Source organism: Peromyscus leucopus, chromosome 1, assembly GCF_004664715.2.
Source record: "Peromyscus leucopus breed LL Stock chromosome 1, UCI_PerLeu_2.1, whole genome shotgun sequence".
Classification (NCBI taxonomy): domain Eukaryota; kingdom Metazoa; phylum Chordata; class Mammalia; order Rodentia; family Cricetidae; genus Peromyscus; species Peromyscus leucopus.
The window spans coordinates 181341006-181357338 of NC_051063.1; the positions used below are offsets into that span (position 1 = coordinate 181341006).

Below are 16333 nucleotides of genomic sequence, written 5' to 3' on the forward strand. Positions count from 1 at the left end.
GTCCTCAGACTCACTATGTAGATCCGGTTGGGCTCAAACTCACAGAGATATGCCTTCCTCTGCCTCCCAAGTCCTCGGAGGAAGATTTTCACCACACGCCTGGCTTATTTGCTTATTCTTATATTGATGAATCTATTACAATAAAATTTATGATGCATTCAAATAGAGGGGTGACATGTGAGATAATAAAGTGCAATCTGAATAATGTGAAACCTTAAATATTGGCCAATGAGATGTAGCATACTAAATGTTAGTACCAATTTAGTTGACAGAACCCTGGGACATCATACACAAGGCTCTGTCTCCCTTTAGCAATACAGATAAACAGTGAGTAAAGGCATGCCATCATGTTGTACTTAATAATAGAGTATGATGAAACCAGGGAAAATAACTCAAGATAAACTTGGTACTGGATGTCCTTGTCTGATACTCATGCTGGACATTCCCTTCCATTTGCCTTTTCCAAGGGCAAGAGGCAGAGGCTTCAAACCAGTCACTTAAACTATGGCCCTTAAACAAAAATTCGGTTATTGCTTCTATAACCTGATCATAAATTTATTGTCACATATGAACATTTACTTTACAAACCTTTTATCCTGCACTTCCCAAGGATGTGTACTTCTTATATTTCCATTCTAATGTTTAATAGGACATAAAACCATGATAAATTCAACTAATATAATAATAGTGAAAAGAGAGTATACACATCATGTTAACTGAGGTGAAATATTATATTGTCTTATTACCAAAATGCTTCAACACATTCACAGATGAGCTGCATTATCCTGGTGTTACCCAAAGTCACCCATGGTGGGGGACTTACATTATATTAAGAAAAAAAACAGAGACAAGGTTAGGAATGCTTTGATCTGTCTGACTCATCTCTTACTTATGCAGTTATTCTTGTGCCTTCCTTGTCTATTCCATAGATCTGTTTCTATCCCCTATCTCATTACCAGACAGGAACACTTACTCAGACCTTCATTCTTTGTGGACTCTGCCAATCAGAATGAAGTACAAAGCACTCACCTAGCTTCTTGTCTCTGCAGGATGGTCGGTTCATTGGTCAGATCTATTCTCATTAATAAGCATTGCTGTGGAAGTGTTATAGCAAGGCAGATGAAGAGGCCTGTGACTCTGTGACCTCACCTCCCTCCAGAACTGTAATTTTCTTTTCAACTGCGGTGGCAACGACAGGGACAGAGCTCGCTTTGGGAGACTAGATCATTTATGAAAAAGTTCTCATTGTTAATTAGTAAAGACCCTTTAGAGTTCCTTGTGATTTTATCCATAGAGATAAGTTTTATTGAAGAGGCACTGAGTTTTCTTGAGCCTAGAAGGCTGACCAGGGCACCTGGGGATGGCGCTAGAAACTTTGAGTTCAGATTTATGAGAAAGTTAGAGAAGTCTCTGTGTCTCTGTGGATTCCACACTTCACTGATTTATCCACAAACTACAATTTCTTTCAATTTTCATGTGTTCCTTAACACAAGAAAAAAAAGACCAAAAATTAAAAATCAACACATCTATTTAGTGACACTATTATGTGCCTAGTAGAGTGGCATCTATGGAATCATGAGTAGTCTCTAAAAGTTACATATCTGACATATTATCTCCCAGAAACCATCTGTGGCCACTAGCTCTTCAGCTAAGAGTGGGACTTCCTGAACACCTCCACTCTACTTGGATTTTTCTAGACTGATCTGTGCAGGCTTTGTGCTTAGGGTCATAACAAGCAAATTCCTATGTACAAGGGCACTGTTCTGTCTGGACAAAACCAGTTTTCTTGGAATCACCTACCACCATAAATGTTCTAATATGCTTTCTGCCTCTTCTTTCATGATGATCCTTAATTTTTGAAGGAAGAGTTCTGTGGGATAAGGCTTTTGTACACTGATTGAATAAAATGCTGATTGGCCAGTAGCCAGGCAAGAAGATTAGGTGGGATAAACAGACAAGGAGAATTCTGGGAATTATATACAAACTTATTTGTCTACAAAATATTACCTGTATATATTATTTTTCAGGGCTGATTAATTGGGGTTAGATGACCAATTGATAGGCTCTTCCCTGGAGAAGACTATTTCTTCTGTTCTCAATATTCTTTGGTTGTGTGTAGCTGTCTGTCTATGGTTGAGGCCTCATGAGATTCCCCCTCCCATGTTTGCATGTCTATCAATGTCACCCTTGTTTAGGTCTTATTTTGGAAGCCACATTGATGAGACTTCATGGGTGAAGCTTCTCTGATATTTCTGGGAGATGGACTATCACATAAATCTTCCCGATCCTCTGGCTCTTATAATCTTGCCAACCTTTCTTGCACTATGATTCTTGAGGCTGAGGTGCAGTTATTATATTGCAGATGTATTAGATGAGGTCAGGTAACACATGACCTCTTGTTCTCAGCATTTTGGTTTGTTATCGTTCTCTCCAATAGACTCCATCTGTTGTAAAGCACATTCTCTGATGAGGTGTAAGGCCTATGCTTATCTGTGGTTACAAGGATAAAAATGTGCCATGTGGTTAGGAATTATGCTGGTTTAATAACATGATAGTACCAGATTCTCCTCTAAGACCCATGACCTCACTATTTATGAGTAGTTGGCTCCATGTCAAGAATCAGAAATGAATTTCCTTTACAAAACAGTAATATTCCCAAATTCTTTTATGCAGCTATTATTAACCTGAAACAAAGGCCATTGAAAATGTATTTTGGCAAAGACATGGTCTCTTAAGAATTCTATAACCATTTAGCAAGTGGTAAATTGGCAAAGCCATTACTCATATAGGCCAAGATCAAGAGGACTGGCAAAGCTTCCCTTTGGATTCTGAAAGTTCAAGAATAAATTACTTGTGTGTGAGAAGACTGACAAGTAGGCTTCCTCATCTCAGGTATTAACAGCCTGTAACTGTTCACATACATACATAAAGCAGGAAATTTTAATGAGTTAGACATATTTATGAGTGTTTATGAACATAAGATGTATTACACATAACAGAAGCAGTCTTATGCTATACATTAAATATCCATCAATAAACTTCAATTGTTGATGAATAGTGTAAAAGTATACTTTATTTTAAAACTGTGCATAGGAGCATGGGAGAGGGGAATATGGACTCTACATCCCTTTCAGTGGTTAGCACTCGCAGCCTCTTACTCTCAGCACTTACGGGCATCTTCACATGCTGCATGTCCTGGCAGGAGCTGGCAGTGTCTCCTTCTGCCTTCCCTTTCTTTCTTTTCTCCTCTCTGTTAGTCCCGCCTATACTTCCTGCCTAGCCACTGGCCAATCAGTGTTTTATTTATTGACCAATCAGGGCAACACATTTGCTATACAGAACATCCCACAGTGTATATATATATATACACACACACACACACACACACACACACACACACACACACATATATATATAATGGAGTTTTTTTGTCTGAATCTGTCAAATGTTAATGGACTAGGCATCGTTAATGTAATTCTTGACTGTGTATATTGTATATACATATTGGATAGTTTTTCTTGTATTAGTTATAAGCTTTTTAAATTCTAGACAAAAAAAGGGGAAATGTGATGCTATTGTGCACCCAAAATATTGTTCACCCTAATAAACTTATCTGGGGTCAGAGAACAGAACAGCCACTACACACAGAGGCTAGAAAATGGTGGCACTCATGCCTTTAATCCTAGCATTCTAGAGGCAGAGATCCATCTGAATCTCTGAGTTCAAGGCCACACTAGAAACAGGTAAGCATGGTGACTCACACACCTTTAATCCAGAAAGTGAACCTTTAATCCCAGGGAGTGATGGCAGATAGCAGAAAGATATATAAGGCGTGAAGACCAGAAACTAGAAGCTTTTGGCTGGTTAAGCTTTTAGGCTTTTGATCAGTAGTTCAGCTGAGATTCATTCTGGATGAGGACTGAGAGGCTTCCAGTCTGAGGAAACAGGATCAGCTGGGGAACTGGCAAGGTGAGGTGTTTGTGGCTTGTTCTACTTCTCTGATCTTCCAGCATTCACTCCAATAACTGGCCTCAGGTTTGTTTTTATTAATAAGACCATTTAAGATTCCTACTACAAGCCTGGAATAAGTGAATCCTAGTTTCTGAAGTATATGGATAAATCAATAAATGAACAAATAAATAGTATGATGACATGGAAAGCCTAATTACTCTGCTTTCTTAAAAATCAGTACAATATTTTACCAGCTAGTTTCATGTCAATTTGATACAAGCTAGAATCATTTGGAAAGAGGGTACCTCAATTTAGAAAATACCTGCATAAGATTTGGCATGCATAAGATCTTTGGAGTGGAAGGCACACAGCCAGTCCTCAAGGGAGGATGGAAATACCACTATGAGCTGGGAGAGAGATAGTCCTTTGAGACACAAAGGCCATCTGGGAGAGGACAAAAGTACTAGTCTTCAACCCTCACAGTCCTCAGACCCACCTGGAGTCAAGGATTCCTGCTCAGGAAATCCTCAAAGCCCCTGCCTATAAGAAAATTGATAGGGGTGTGTCCTGAAGGTCACTCTGGGGTTATGGAGTCTGTCTGCTACAAGTCAGTTGCCTAGAGTCGCTTTGTTCTGCTGGATAGGAATCATGAGTAGGCAGAGGGACTCTTCAAGCACTAGTCATTGGCAACATTTAAATACTCATTTTCTTTCAATTTTTATTTGCCTGCTTATCAAAAGATGCTGAATCCCACTGAGGATACTGTGGGAGGCACCATCTCATCGGGACCCTCAGAAGAATGCCACTTAGAGGAATTATTTTTGGGTGGCCTGGAAGCTACCAAGGACTTTAGTGCTGCAAGAAGCCCTTCTGGCCACTGAGTGAAAATAGTAGAGAACTTTATATCCAGCCTCATCCAGGACACAGTTCAATCCAAAGGCTTCTAGTATCTGAGGGACTTCTCTGGAAAACACTACAAAGAAATTGGCTGAAACCATCTGGTTGAGAATCAGGTCTGTGTGTCTGGTGAGCAAAGTGAAGTTAGGAAGGCCAAGGAGACAGAAATTTTCTAGGAGTCCCTCTTCCATCTGAGTAGGAAGTTATTTTGCTCATGAGTGTAGGGCTGCAGAATTGCCAGGAATACAATAGGCAATCTGTACGGGACTCCATGCCTGAATAAAGCTCACTCTCTCTTCCCAAGCAAATTGCCTGTAGCATCTCAGATAGAGGTGGAATCTTGTGATCCCCCCACTATCCATGCTGAAACTTTAACTAGACTGAACTCACGAGGGTCTTGTGCAGGCCAATACAGCTGTTGAGAGGTCAGGAATGTAACTGCCTGTTGTGTCCACAAGATACTGTTTCCCAGAAGTCTTCTCTGATCTGTCTTTTACAACCATTGCACCTCATGTGGCATGAAATTCCCTGAGCTTTGAGGGGAGAGAGTGTGATATATATGAGCACTCCACAGGCAGTCACTCTCTGCATTTTGTTCATTTGTATTCTTCAAGTTAATCTCTATTAGCTTAAAAAAGAAGCCTCTATAAACGAGACGTGTGAACTGGACCTATTTAGGAGTATAAGGATAAGTATTTGGAAGGCAGTTAGATTCTCTGTACAGTTAGAAAAATGACAGTAGTGGGAGGACATGATCTTTATTACTATCTGTGGACAATGATAAGTATATCTCACAAGAGAGGAGAGAAGATGAATTCTTCTAGCAGTTCAATAGGCAGCCGTCAGTCATGAGCAAACATGATGTGATGGAAAGGCTTCTCATGCAAGGCTGCGGTTCTGCCTCCCTGCCTGGGAGAGGGGAATAAGAAAGTGAGCACATCCCTGCAGGTGTCATACAGGGGGGCAAGCCACAAGAAGAGATAAAAATGAAAACCCGTTAAAGATCGACTTGTCAATCTGAATCAGACTTTGGGAAGTCTAATGCAAGACAGTTTACTGTCAGCCTATGAAAGTACACAGTACAATTTGGGAAAAGGCTTCCGGGCAACAATACGTCTATTTCCAGGGTACCAATAAAACGTAAGGTGTGACTACATATAGACTCTTTTACAAAGTATGTGGGACCATGAGGGTGGGTTTTATAGCTAAAAGACCTGGAATCTAGTGTAGTCTTTGACTGATAGCATAGAGGTCTGCAGGCCATAAAGTACTGTGACATTTCCCACTAAGGACATGCCGGGGACAGCATACAAGATGCCTGATGTGCTGCCAGCAGAGGTTGGAGATGAGGGACCTGAGATTGTGGAGTATCAACCCTCTGTGCGATCCCCTCCACATTATCTGCTTTGCATGCCTCTAGAGGGCCAAGGCAGAAATGCCTATGTGTCCCAAGGTCATGCTTTATGGCATGCACATGTCATGTTCTCCTCCATATAAATACTTCTTGTGATGCTAGTCTTTTTCTTCTATCTGATCTTCATGTTCTATGTTCCTAGATCAATGGTGATTTCTGTGATACAGGAAAGGAATGAAACAAATTTCATGGGAAATAATGCAGAGGTGATCACCCAGGCTGGGGTCAAGGCAGCTATGCAGGTCATGGGAGAGAACCTGAAGCCTGGGGAAGCTTTTCAGGCTTGGATAAACTGTACCGAGTGTGTGGTCAACTATAGCACACTGGACTTAATATGGCCATGATGAATAATTCAGATTCTGAGGGTATTCCAAGGGCATTGTGTAAGACTTGAGAGCCTAAGGGGTATTGGCTGAAGACTGTGGATGGGGTCACATATAGATGGGATGATAAACTAAAGTGTGGGAACCTAGAATAGGAAGAAAATAGTGGCCTCCACCAAGAAAGGGAGATGGCAACTTTAATCCTGATATTTTGATTCCTTCTGAAAGAGTGTGGAGACAATGTGGCAATGGTTGGAGTGATTGCTGCAAGTTTTCTTGGATTCCTAGATTGAAAAGAGCTGCCAGGAAAGGTGAGCTTCCTTTCATGGAAGCTCTGAAAATTGTATCAGTTTTTCCTTGGAAGTGTTGGGATAAGAAGGACAAAAGATGCTGACTTGCAGGGATAGATCTCTTGTCTGAAGTTATTGTGGCCCACCAGTCATGGGCCTTGGTGTCTGCAGAGGGCTGAGGAGGAACTTAGGCAGCTGCAGAGGTCTTGATGTTGGAGCAGGCTGTGCAAGAAGGAAATGACTGTCTCATTCATTGACCACTGTTCTTATTTTTACCTTTTTTTGTGAAATTGCATGTTGCTAGCCTCTGGGTTAAGTGCTCAGAATATTATATAATCATTAGTAATAAAAATAGATTATGCTTTCTTTGGTGTTCAGCCTGGGACAGTTTCTGTGTTTAACTAAAGTTGATTAAGAATATATTGGTGATTTTCTAAGAATAACCTTTGGAATCACGAGAACACTCCGTATTGGGTGATTTCCCCTTTTCTTTCTGTCTCCCCTTACTCATGAAAATAAAAGTCTGAGGTTACCAATGCAAAAGCAGATGCTGTAGCAGAAGCTATGTAGCAACTGCGGAAGCCTGAAGTGACCTGTCAGCTTGCACTGTCTCTGAGTTGTTACAATGCCTTCCAAGTGCCCTGTCTTTTGGACCCCTGAAACTGCTGAGGTTGGTCTCTGGCAAGAATGGACAATAGTTTAGAAAGGGAAGAGTGTGGCATAATTACTCTGGGGAGCTGGCATGAGGTCTGACTCCACAGATAGCAAAATGGTCACCAGGTTGTTAAGAATCTCCTCTCCCAACTTTCTGAATGGAATGCTGGCATTTGATTTGATCTCCTCCATTGAGGAGACACCACAGGGTGATTAACATTCCTGGTTTTCTTTGTGCCTCTCTGTGAGTACAAGGACCTCTGTGGCCCCAACACTGGAGAAGAAGACTCTGTCCAGTCCAGCTACCAAGAGGAGCTTCTCTGACCAGTTGAGCTGCCAGCAAGTCATGTGGATACCTCCAGGGATGCAGCTCCTGTGCATTCCCACCAGTGTGTTGAGGTGGGCTTTTCAATGTGGCAGCTGCTGCTCTCAATACCAGCTCACCCATACTCCCCTAAGTAACCCCAACTAAAATTTAATAGTTCATACAATTGAGCTTTGGGAGAATTGTTGCTTTGACTTGTCATGAGTTCCCTTTCTGGGGTGAGTAGATGTGAATAAGGTATTTCTACCTAGGAAGAGTCTCACACAACAGTCAAAATGAAGAGTGATGGTGGTTTTTAGGTTCTTGCAGAAGTCAGTGCTCTCACTCTTCTGTTGATGACAGGGAATTCATAGATCATAGGTGTTGATGCTTGTTGGCACAACAGGCACAGAACAAAACAGAACAGGATGAAAAGTGTGTGAACAACTGACGCTCACATCCCAGGGAACTTCAGTCATGGGAACTGGGCATTTAATTTCTAGACAAATGTCTGCCTCATAAAATATTCAGAGTGAAGACTGGGCAATCCAGCTTCTTCAGTCAGAGACATTGAAAGGTTTAAAAGCGATGGGAGTGAAGACCAAGCCGAGAGATGAGGAAGTCCTACAGAATGTAGGAATCGGCTTGCTGGGTATCATTTTGTGGTGAGAGATTTCCTAGGGATGACATGATGCACACAAGTCTACTCACCCAAGATAGGGAACCAAAAACAGATCAAAGCAACCATAACACCAAAGTCCCAGATGGTAGTAAACCATTAAATTAAACTCTTATTGGACTTCTCTACCAGAGTATGGCTGCAGGGTTTCTTACAGGAGTGGGCATGACTCAAATGCAGCTGCCTCATTGAAAAGTCCATCCTCTCAGGGGTGTGAAGACTCAAGGAATCTGCATCCCTGTATCCCTGCTTGACTTGGGGCAACGGTTCTGAGAAGTTCTAAGTAGTTCATAGGTCAGAACATCCTCCCTTAGTAGATTTTTTTTTTAAAAAAAGCTGCTTCTATAACCTGTGGAGGGACCCTCATGAATCTTGTATGTTTGAGTTTTCCTATATTTCTAAAATGTGTTTACTTTGTGAATCTGCACTGCCCCTCTTCCTAGAGTGAATGTTTTAATTTGGAGGAAATTGCTCTAAAACACAGTTGTTCTCAGGGGCAATATTCTAGGTATAGAGGTATGCTTATATTATTCCCAATAAAACACACACACTTTTTTTTTTACTGTTTTTGGTGATTTAATCCTTGTCTAGACCAGACATTTTTATAAACTATAAAAACTTACCAAATAGCATTTTCAGTCAGCATGCCTAGTAACAGTGCAGCTTGTATTCAGGTGTGGAAGAGGCAGCTCAGCCCTGTGGAGCCCACACTTCCTGGGCACTGATTATTGTTTCACATTTAGAAGTGTTGACAGTACATACACAAGGAAGTGAGATCATGTTTGCAAAACACACATTGTACAAATTATTGACAACAACCAATTCACAATTATAACACTCTACTGAAAATTGCAGAAGTAACTGGGAACAACCATTAAAATTTTGAAAAATCCCAAAGAACACCCAGTGGGCAAACAGATAATGAGCTCTAATTATTAATAGAATAAAATTGATCATTTTCTTATCCAGCATCATGAATCATTTTAAAGTTGCATCAAAGCCTGGAACTATGGTACATACCTTTAATTCCAGTACTCGGGATGTGAAGGCAGGTGTATCTCTGAGTTTGAGGCTAGGCTGTCTACAGATAGAGTTCCAGCACAGCCAGGACTGCATGGAGAAACCTTGCATAGAAAAACCCATATGTATATTGATCTCACTCACCTCCCTGTGTATGAACTGTCAATGTTAGGTGTCTACTAAGTGCGAGAGGAAGATAATGAAAGAAATTAACCGATAGTTCCAACTCCTGATGCCAACTGAACAGTTGTTTTATGACTGATGTTCACTTTATGTTTTGTCCAGATTCCTGCTCTGATGGGTGCTTGTGTGTGTGTATATGTAGTGGGTGTAGGTTCTGCAGTTCAAGTGCATGTGAAGCCTAGGGGTTGAATCCCAGTGTCTTTCTCTATTACTCTCCACCTTGGTTTTTAAAATATGGAATCCACTGAACCTATACCTCAACATTTAGCTCAGACTGGCTGGCCAGTGAGATCCTAGAACAAACCTATTTCTGACTACCTGAAGTTACAGGCTCCTACTGCATACAAAACTTCTAAATTAGGTGCTGGGGATCCCGACAATGGTACCCATGATTACCCAGAAAGCACTTTACCAACTGAGCCATTTCCTCAGCCAACATTTTGTAAGGTACCTCTGGAGAAAATATCAGTTAAAATTTGAGGTAAATAACTGCAAGAAGGCAGAGTCACACTCACAGCCTCACCCTCTACCATAACTTACACAAAGGACTGCAGAGACCTTTTGCTTCTCTTACCATTAAGAATTTAACACAAAATGTCCAATTTGAATAACAACAAAAAAATTACCAGAACCAGATTTAATGCATTAGTTCATTAACCTTTAGCTTGTTTGGTAGACAGTGTTGTGACTGATACCATTGAGTGCTTTATAAATTACCCACTGTCTGGACCAGGATATATCTCTTGTGCATGAGCTGCCTTTTTGGAGCCCATTCCCTATGGTGGGATACTTTGCTCAGCCTTGATGGGCTTGGTCCTGCTTTAAATTAGTGTTACTAGGCTTTGTTGACTCCCCATGTGAGGCCTTACCTTTTCGGAGGAGTGGATCGGGGTGGATTGGGGAGCAGCAGAAGAGGAGAGCTAGAGGAGGGGTGGGAGGGGGAACTGTGGTAGGTATGTAAAATGAATAAAAAATTAAAAAACTGAAACAAACCATATATATATATATATAATTACCCACTGTCAGCATGCTTATAACACATAAGTTTTGTGACGTGTGTTCCTTATTTTATTTGATATGTGTAAATGTTTTTTTTTTTTTTTTTGTGTGTGTGTGTGTGTGTGTGTGTGTGTGTTCCGTGTATGCCTACAAGGGTAAGAAGAGGACATCAGGTACCCTGGAATTGGAGTTCCAGACAATTATGAGATATGTGCATTCTGGGAATCGAACCTGGGTCCCATGGAGTACTATGTCTGCATGTGTATGTGTACACCATGTGCATGCCTGGTGTTCATGGAATTTTAAAGAACCCACCAGATCCCATGGAATTTGAATAATGGATGATTGTAAGCCACCATGTGGGTGCTGTGATCCAAACCTTGGTGTTCTGTGAGAGCAACAGATGCTTTTAATTTCTGAGCCATCTTTCCAGCTCCATGATGTGTCTAATTTTTGAACAACACTGTCATCTATTCTTTCTCCATTTCTCTTTCTATGTCTCTTTTGGTATTTGTTTGTGAATACTATAAAGCTGGTTGTCAATTTTGAGTTGTTGTTCAAAGAAAGTTACGGAATATATTAAATCCATAGGGTTGTACTGAGCAAAGAAGCATTTGTAACTTGTGCAGTTCCCAGAACTAGAGGAGATTCAGGGAAGATGTCTGTTTGTAAACACAGGACAAAAACATTCACACACAGACACTGGGAAGCTACACAAAGGAGGGGTTCAGGGAAAGCTATTGGTTTTGTCTCAGCAGTTGGTTGCTATATCGGAGGGGTTTGTGAACTACTCTTGGCTACCTGTGAGTGACTGAAACTCTGTTTCCACGACTGGCGGTTGCAAGTCCGCTGTTTGTCACGAGCCCAAATCCCTAAGTGGGGGTTATAAGTTTGTGATGTGCAGAAGTTGGACCTTAATTCTTTAGGCCAGGTTTCAAATACATGAACTCATGTGGAGGGCATTCCAAATTTATCTAATGCCATTAACTTTTATGAAGATTCACAACTGAGTCATATGCTTGAGGAGTGTGAAGGAGTCAGAAATCCTCACAATGACCAAAGAATGGCTATACTGTGCCTGAATGAGGGTGGTGGTGGGCATATGAGTGCAGCAGACATGCTAACAACAAGCAAGGTAACCTATGGAGATTTATTTATTTATTTATTGTTTATTATTGCATGACTACCTTTCTTTGGGTAGTCCTAAATGTGAGTAATTATATTGTCATAAATTGTGTCAGAAAATAAGAAAAATATCACTAAGGAAAAGTCCTTACCCCATTTATCAAGGTTTCAGAAGGGTCATTTGGCTTCCTGGTCTAAAAGTTTGGGGTCAGAGTTCTGTATTTGCATGTATTCTGGTCATTTCCTGTTTTTATATTCAGTAAGTGTAGGGAAGACTAACTCAGGGAAATTAAAATTCAAGCTCCAACTTTCCTTTCCATCCTTACCTGCTCTTCCTTAGAACCTATCCCACTGCTATGACAGTCTGAACTCCCTCTGTGATCCACTGTCCCAGGAGAGGAGAATCCCCTCCAGATCCTCACTGTGTCCCTCTGCTGTTCACTTCGCAGTGAAAACTTTCCTGAAGGTTCTGATGGGAAGAAGTGTTTTTCAGAGGTGAAGTCAACTCCCTTAGCAGACAGTGTCATGGCTGCCTCCTGTGACATCCTCTTGACCTCAGGGGAGATGAGGTATCAGCATATGAACAGGTGCCCCTGTGTCCAAGTGACTATATGGAGACAGGCTGTTTGTCCCTCTGACCACTGAGGTCCTGTGAAGCATCTGCTATCACCAAGGCATCTGCTTTCATAGGTGAGTCTTGATTTCTTCCCTCAGACTTGCAGAAGCTAGACACCTGGCTGCCAACTGTGTAAGTGCAGCTCTCTGAGCTTGTCTTTCTCTTTCAGGGACAGAATGCTGCACTGTATGGATACTCACAGAGTGGTGGTGGATCATCTGAGTCCTAAACACTCCACGGGTGGAGGGAATCTGCCAGAGAGATGCCTGTGTGCTTAGTCTCCTCTCCCTAAAAACCTTTGGCAAGGGGGATTTGCTGTCACAGGAGGCAGGTTGGGGGTCTTTGCATCTAAAATGCTTTATCAGAGTATTCAAGGGATACAGACAGACAGACCCCCATCAACACACACACACACACACACACACACACACACACACACACACACGTTTTTACACACAAACACACAAGTTTTCTTTGGACAAATACTAGGCCTACTCAGTGAAATGTAATGCCTGTTATAATCACAAGTGCCAGAGAGCAGAACCTAAAGATATGAGAATCCTTGCTTTCCTTGGAAGCTGCCTCTTTGACTCAGAGTCATAGAAGCAGGTGGTAGTTTACTTTTGGAAACACAGGTGCCAAGTGGTACAGTGACGAAAGGTAATTTTTCCTTCTTAGGGGGCAAGAACAGTAATTGTGATTTCATGCTCTATTTATGTGCATACAAGTGTGGACAAAATCAGATACGTGTGATTCAAATTTCAATCAATTCTAATGAGGTTTCTATGACTTGCGTATTTTAGCATCACTTGGGCAGAACTAAATATTTATATCTCCACTGCTATGGTTTCTACCTTGCAGACAGACCTTGGAGTCCTTGATCTCCAGATTTTCCTTTGGACCAATGTATACATATTTCACTTACATTTTCCTGTCTCAAAGAAAATCTTACACACTATTCATATAGGTATGCATCAAATTCTGTTTTGCATATGTTTACACAACTGTGGTAGAATAGAGACTGTGTTCTGGTGTTAACCATACTGTACTATAGTAAATGGGGAAAGTTCTCATGGCTGTCATTCCAACATTGAATCAACCTTTGCAAATTATTAAGTTCAATGTTTGTATAAAATTCATCTGTTTCATATGTGATTAGCATTGTCATCACCTTTTGATATTTATGTTGAATACATGATGTATGCCAATGGCATATGCTAGGAATTAATGGCATATTTCAAAAATATAGAGTTGGTAAAATAGACCCAAGAATGGCAGTGTAAATGACATTCATTTTAAAATTATGATGAGGGGCCCCTGAAGAGAACAGTTTTGCACCATACAGCCTAGAGGACATTATTTTTTTTTCCAAAATGGTGTTGGTTGTGGTATGTCTGCCGTTTGCCAGTGGTAAAATCCAGGGAATCTGTAGTGTCACAAAACTCATCCTATAACTGTCTGTCTCATCATTAGAAGCCCCCCCCCACAACACACACACAAGGCTCCTGTGAGCTGGAAATCTCACATCATCTGTAGAGCCATGTGAAAATTGCTGAAAACCAACAGGTGCAGTACTAACTTTGTCTTTAACTACAGTCCTGTGACTGGTGTCTATTTGTAGGAACAATTGGGAATATTTTGAAACTGCATGTAAGTCTGTGTGAGGGTGTGGAACCCCTAGATATAAAGCTACAGACATTTGTGAGGTGCCATGTGTGTGCTGGTAGAGCAGCCAGTGCTCCAGCATCTAGAAACTTGGGGTCTCTAAAGGAGACTTTCTGGGTTAGGAAGTCATGCTGTTCTTACTGAAGACTCAAGTTTAGTCTCAGCATACACATCTGGCAGCTTGCCACTGACTGTAACCCTGACTGGGTCCAAAAGCACTTGCACTAAAGTGAATATTGTCACACAAAGACACAAAAATGCATATTATATAGTTAAAGCTGTTAAAAACTCTTAAACAGCCAGGCAAAGGGGTGTACACCTTTAATACCAGCACTCGGGAGGCAGAACCAGGAGGATCTCTGTGAGTTTGAGGCCAGCCTGGTCTACAGAGCGAGATCCAGGACAGACACCAAAACTGCAAAGAGAAACACTGTCTTGAAAAAAAACTCAAACAAACAAACAAAAACCCACCACCACCAACAATAACAACAAAAAACTTTTAAACATGTTTTATTTTAATATCTGAATGTAAAGTAGTGGTTATTTGGCTAGCATGTATTTCATGTACAATGAAGAAAATAGTCCTATATGTCTATCCTGAAGTTCTCAGGATTGGATACTGAGTGACATTCCTATAAAATGACACAATGGCATCCAGAGACCTGGCCATGGGGATCTTCTTCCTATTCCAGACTGCACTGGGCATGTTCGGGAACTTAGCCTTGCTTTGCTGTCTCATTCTTTCTAACTTCAGTGGAAACAGGGTGAGGCCCACAGACCTGATTATCAAACACCTGACCTGGGCTAACATCATGGTTCTTCTCTGCAAAGGAATCCCTCAGATAATGGCTGCTTTTGATCAGACATATTCTCTAGATAATATTTCATGTAAACTTGCCTTTTATTTTCATAGAGTTGCCAGGGGAGTATCCCTTGGCTCCACATCCCTGTTGAGTGTCTTTCAGGCCATTACCATCAGCCCCAGTAATTCCAAGTGGGCACAGCTCAAGGTCAAAGCCCCTAGGTTAATTGGTCCTTTCCTAGGCTTGTGCTGGGCCCTGAATCTACTTACATGTATCTTTCTCTTTAGTACAGTGACTGACATGAGGGATAAAGGGAATCTTACTGAATTTAGACAATTTGTGTATTGTGTCATGTTAAAACCTTCCAAACAATCTCTCAAAGTATATGCAATCCTATTGGTTTCCAATGATGTTATGTGTTTGGGACTCATGGTGTGGGCCAGTGGCTTCATGATGTTAATCTTGTTCAAACATAAAAAGAGGGTCCAACATATCCACAAATCTGTATCTACTAAATCATTTCCTGAGACCAAAGCCACACAAAGAATTCTTACCCTAGTGAGCAGTTTTGTGGTTTTTTATGTATCCTCTCTCGCCTTAATGGTATATTTTTCTTTCCAGGATGGAACAGGTGCATGGCTGGCCAATGCCAATGTGGCCATGAGTGCAAGCTTCTCAGCACTCTCACCCTTCCTGCTCATCAGACACTATATCAGGGATTTTCATCTAGGAAGTACTCAATAACCATCTTATTTGTGTGTAGTCAGAGCACTCTAAAACATAGACTGTATACAGTATTTCATATTCAATATGAACCCTTCACATTTGATCCATTCTGTAGGTACAGTATCTCCTAACATTCTTGAGACACAGTCTTGAATCCAATTGCTGTCCATCATTTCAATTCAGAATATTGTAGCACTAGATTAATTCAATATTTGGGGTGTAGAGGTTGTTGTGATTGTTATGGTTTGTAAAGGTCTGATTATCATTCACTGGTGTGTTGTATAGACAAAATTAATAGACATTGGTTTTTAGCTAGCCCATCATCCTAAAGGAAGACTGGAGCCCCAAACTAATTCTGAGAAAATGAACAGTTGTATAAGATGCCCAAGAGAGTGGTGACAGTGGGGCACACTTATAGTTTGCTGGTGTTGTACAGAACACAGAATGCAGGGTGTGGTTAGGATCTGTCTTTCTCATATACTGATGGATAATGACCAGCTCTGTGAAAATGCCATGTGAGATTTGGAAATGCTACTTTTTTCACATTCATGTGAGTGTTTAGATGTGACATGGTATGACCAGAAATGGGAGGATGATTAAAATACAGCTTATCAGATGCTGCTAATTTTTGAATTTTTCTTATTTATTTTTATGTGTTTTGCTTTCATGTATGTATATGTACTC

At 41.0% G+C, this 16333-nt stretch overlaps 1 protein-coding gene across 1 annotated transcript; it reads left to right on the forward strand.

Annotated features, from left to right (window-relative positions):
- The first annotated feature begins 14767 nt into the window (after positions 1-14767).
- LOC114710889 (vomeronasal type-1 receptor 4-like) lies at positions 14768-15667 on the forward strand. Its single transcript, XM_028895183.1, has one exon. The coding sequence runs from the start codon at positions 14768-14770 to the stop codon at positions 15665-15667; it is 900 nt and encodes a 299-aa protein (XP_028751016.1).
- Positions 15668-16333: the final 666 nt, after the last annotated feature.

Excerpts from the sequence above, each read along its gene's own strand:
- LOC114710889 (XM_028895183.1), top strand. The coding sequence starts at position 14,768 with ATGGCATCCAGAGACCTGGCCATGGGGATCTTCTTCCTATTCCAGACT.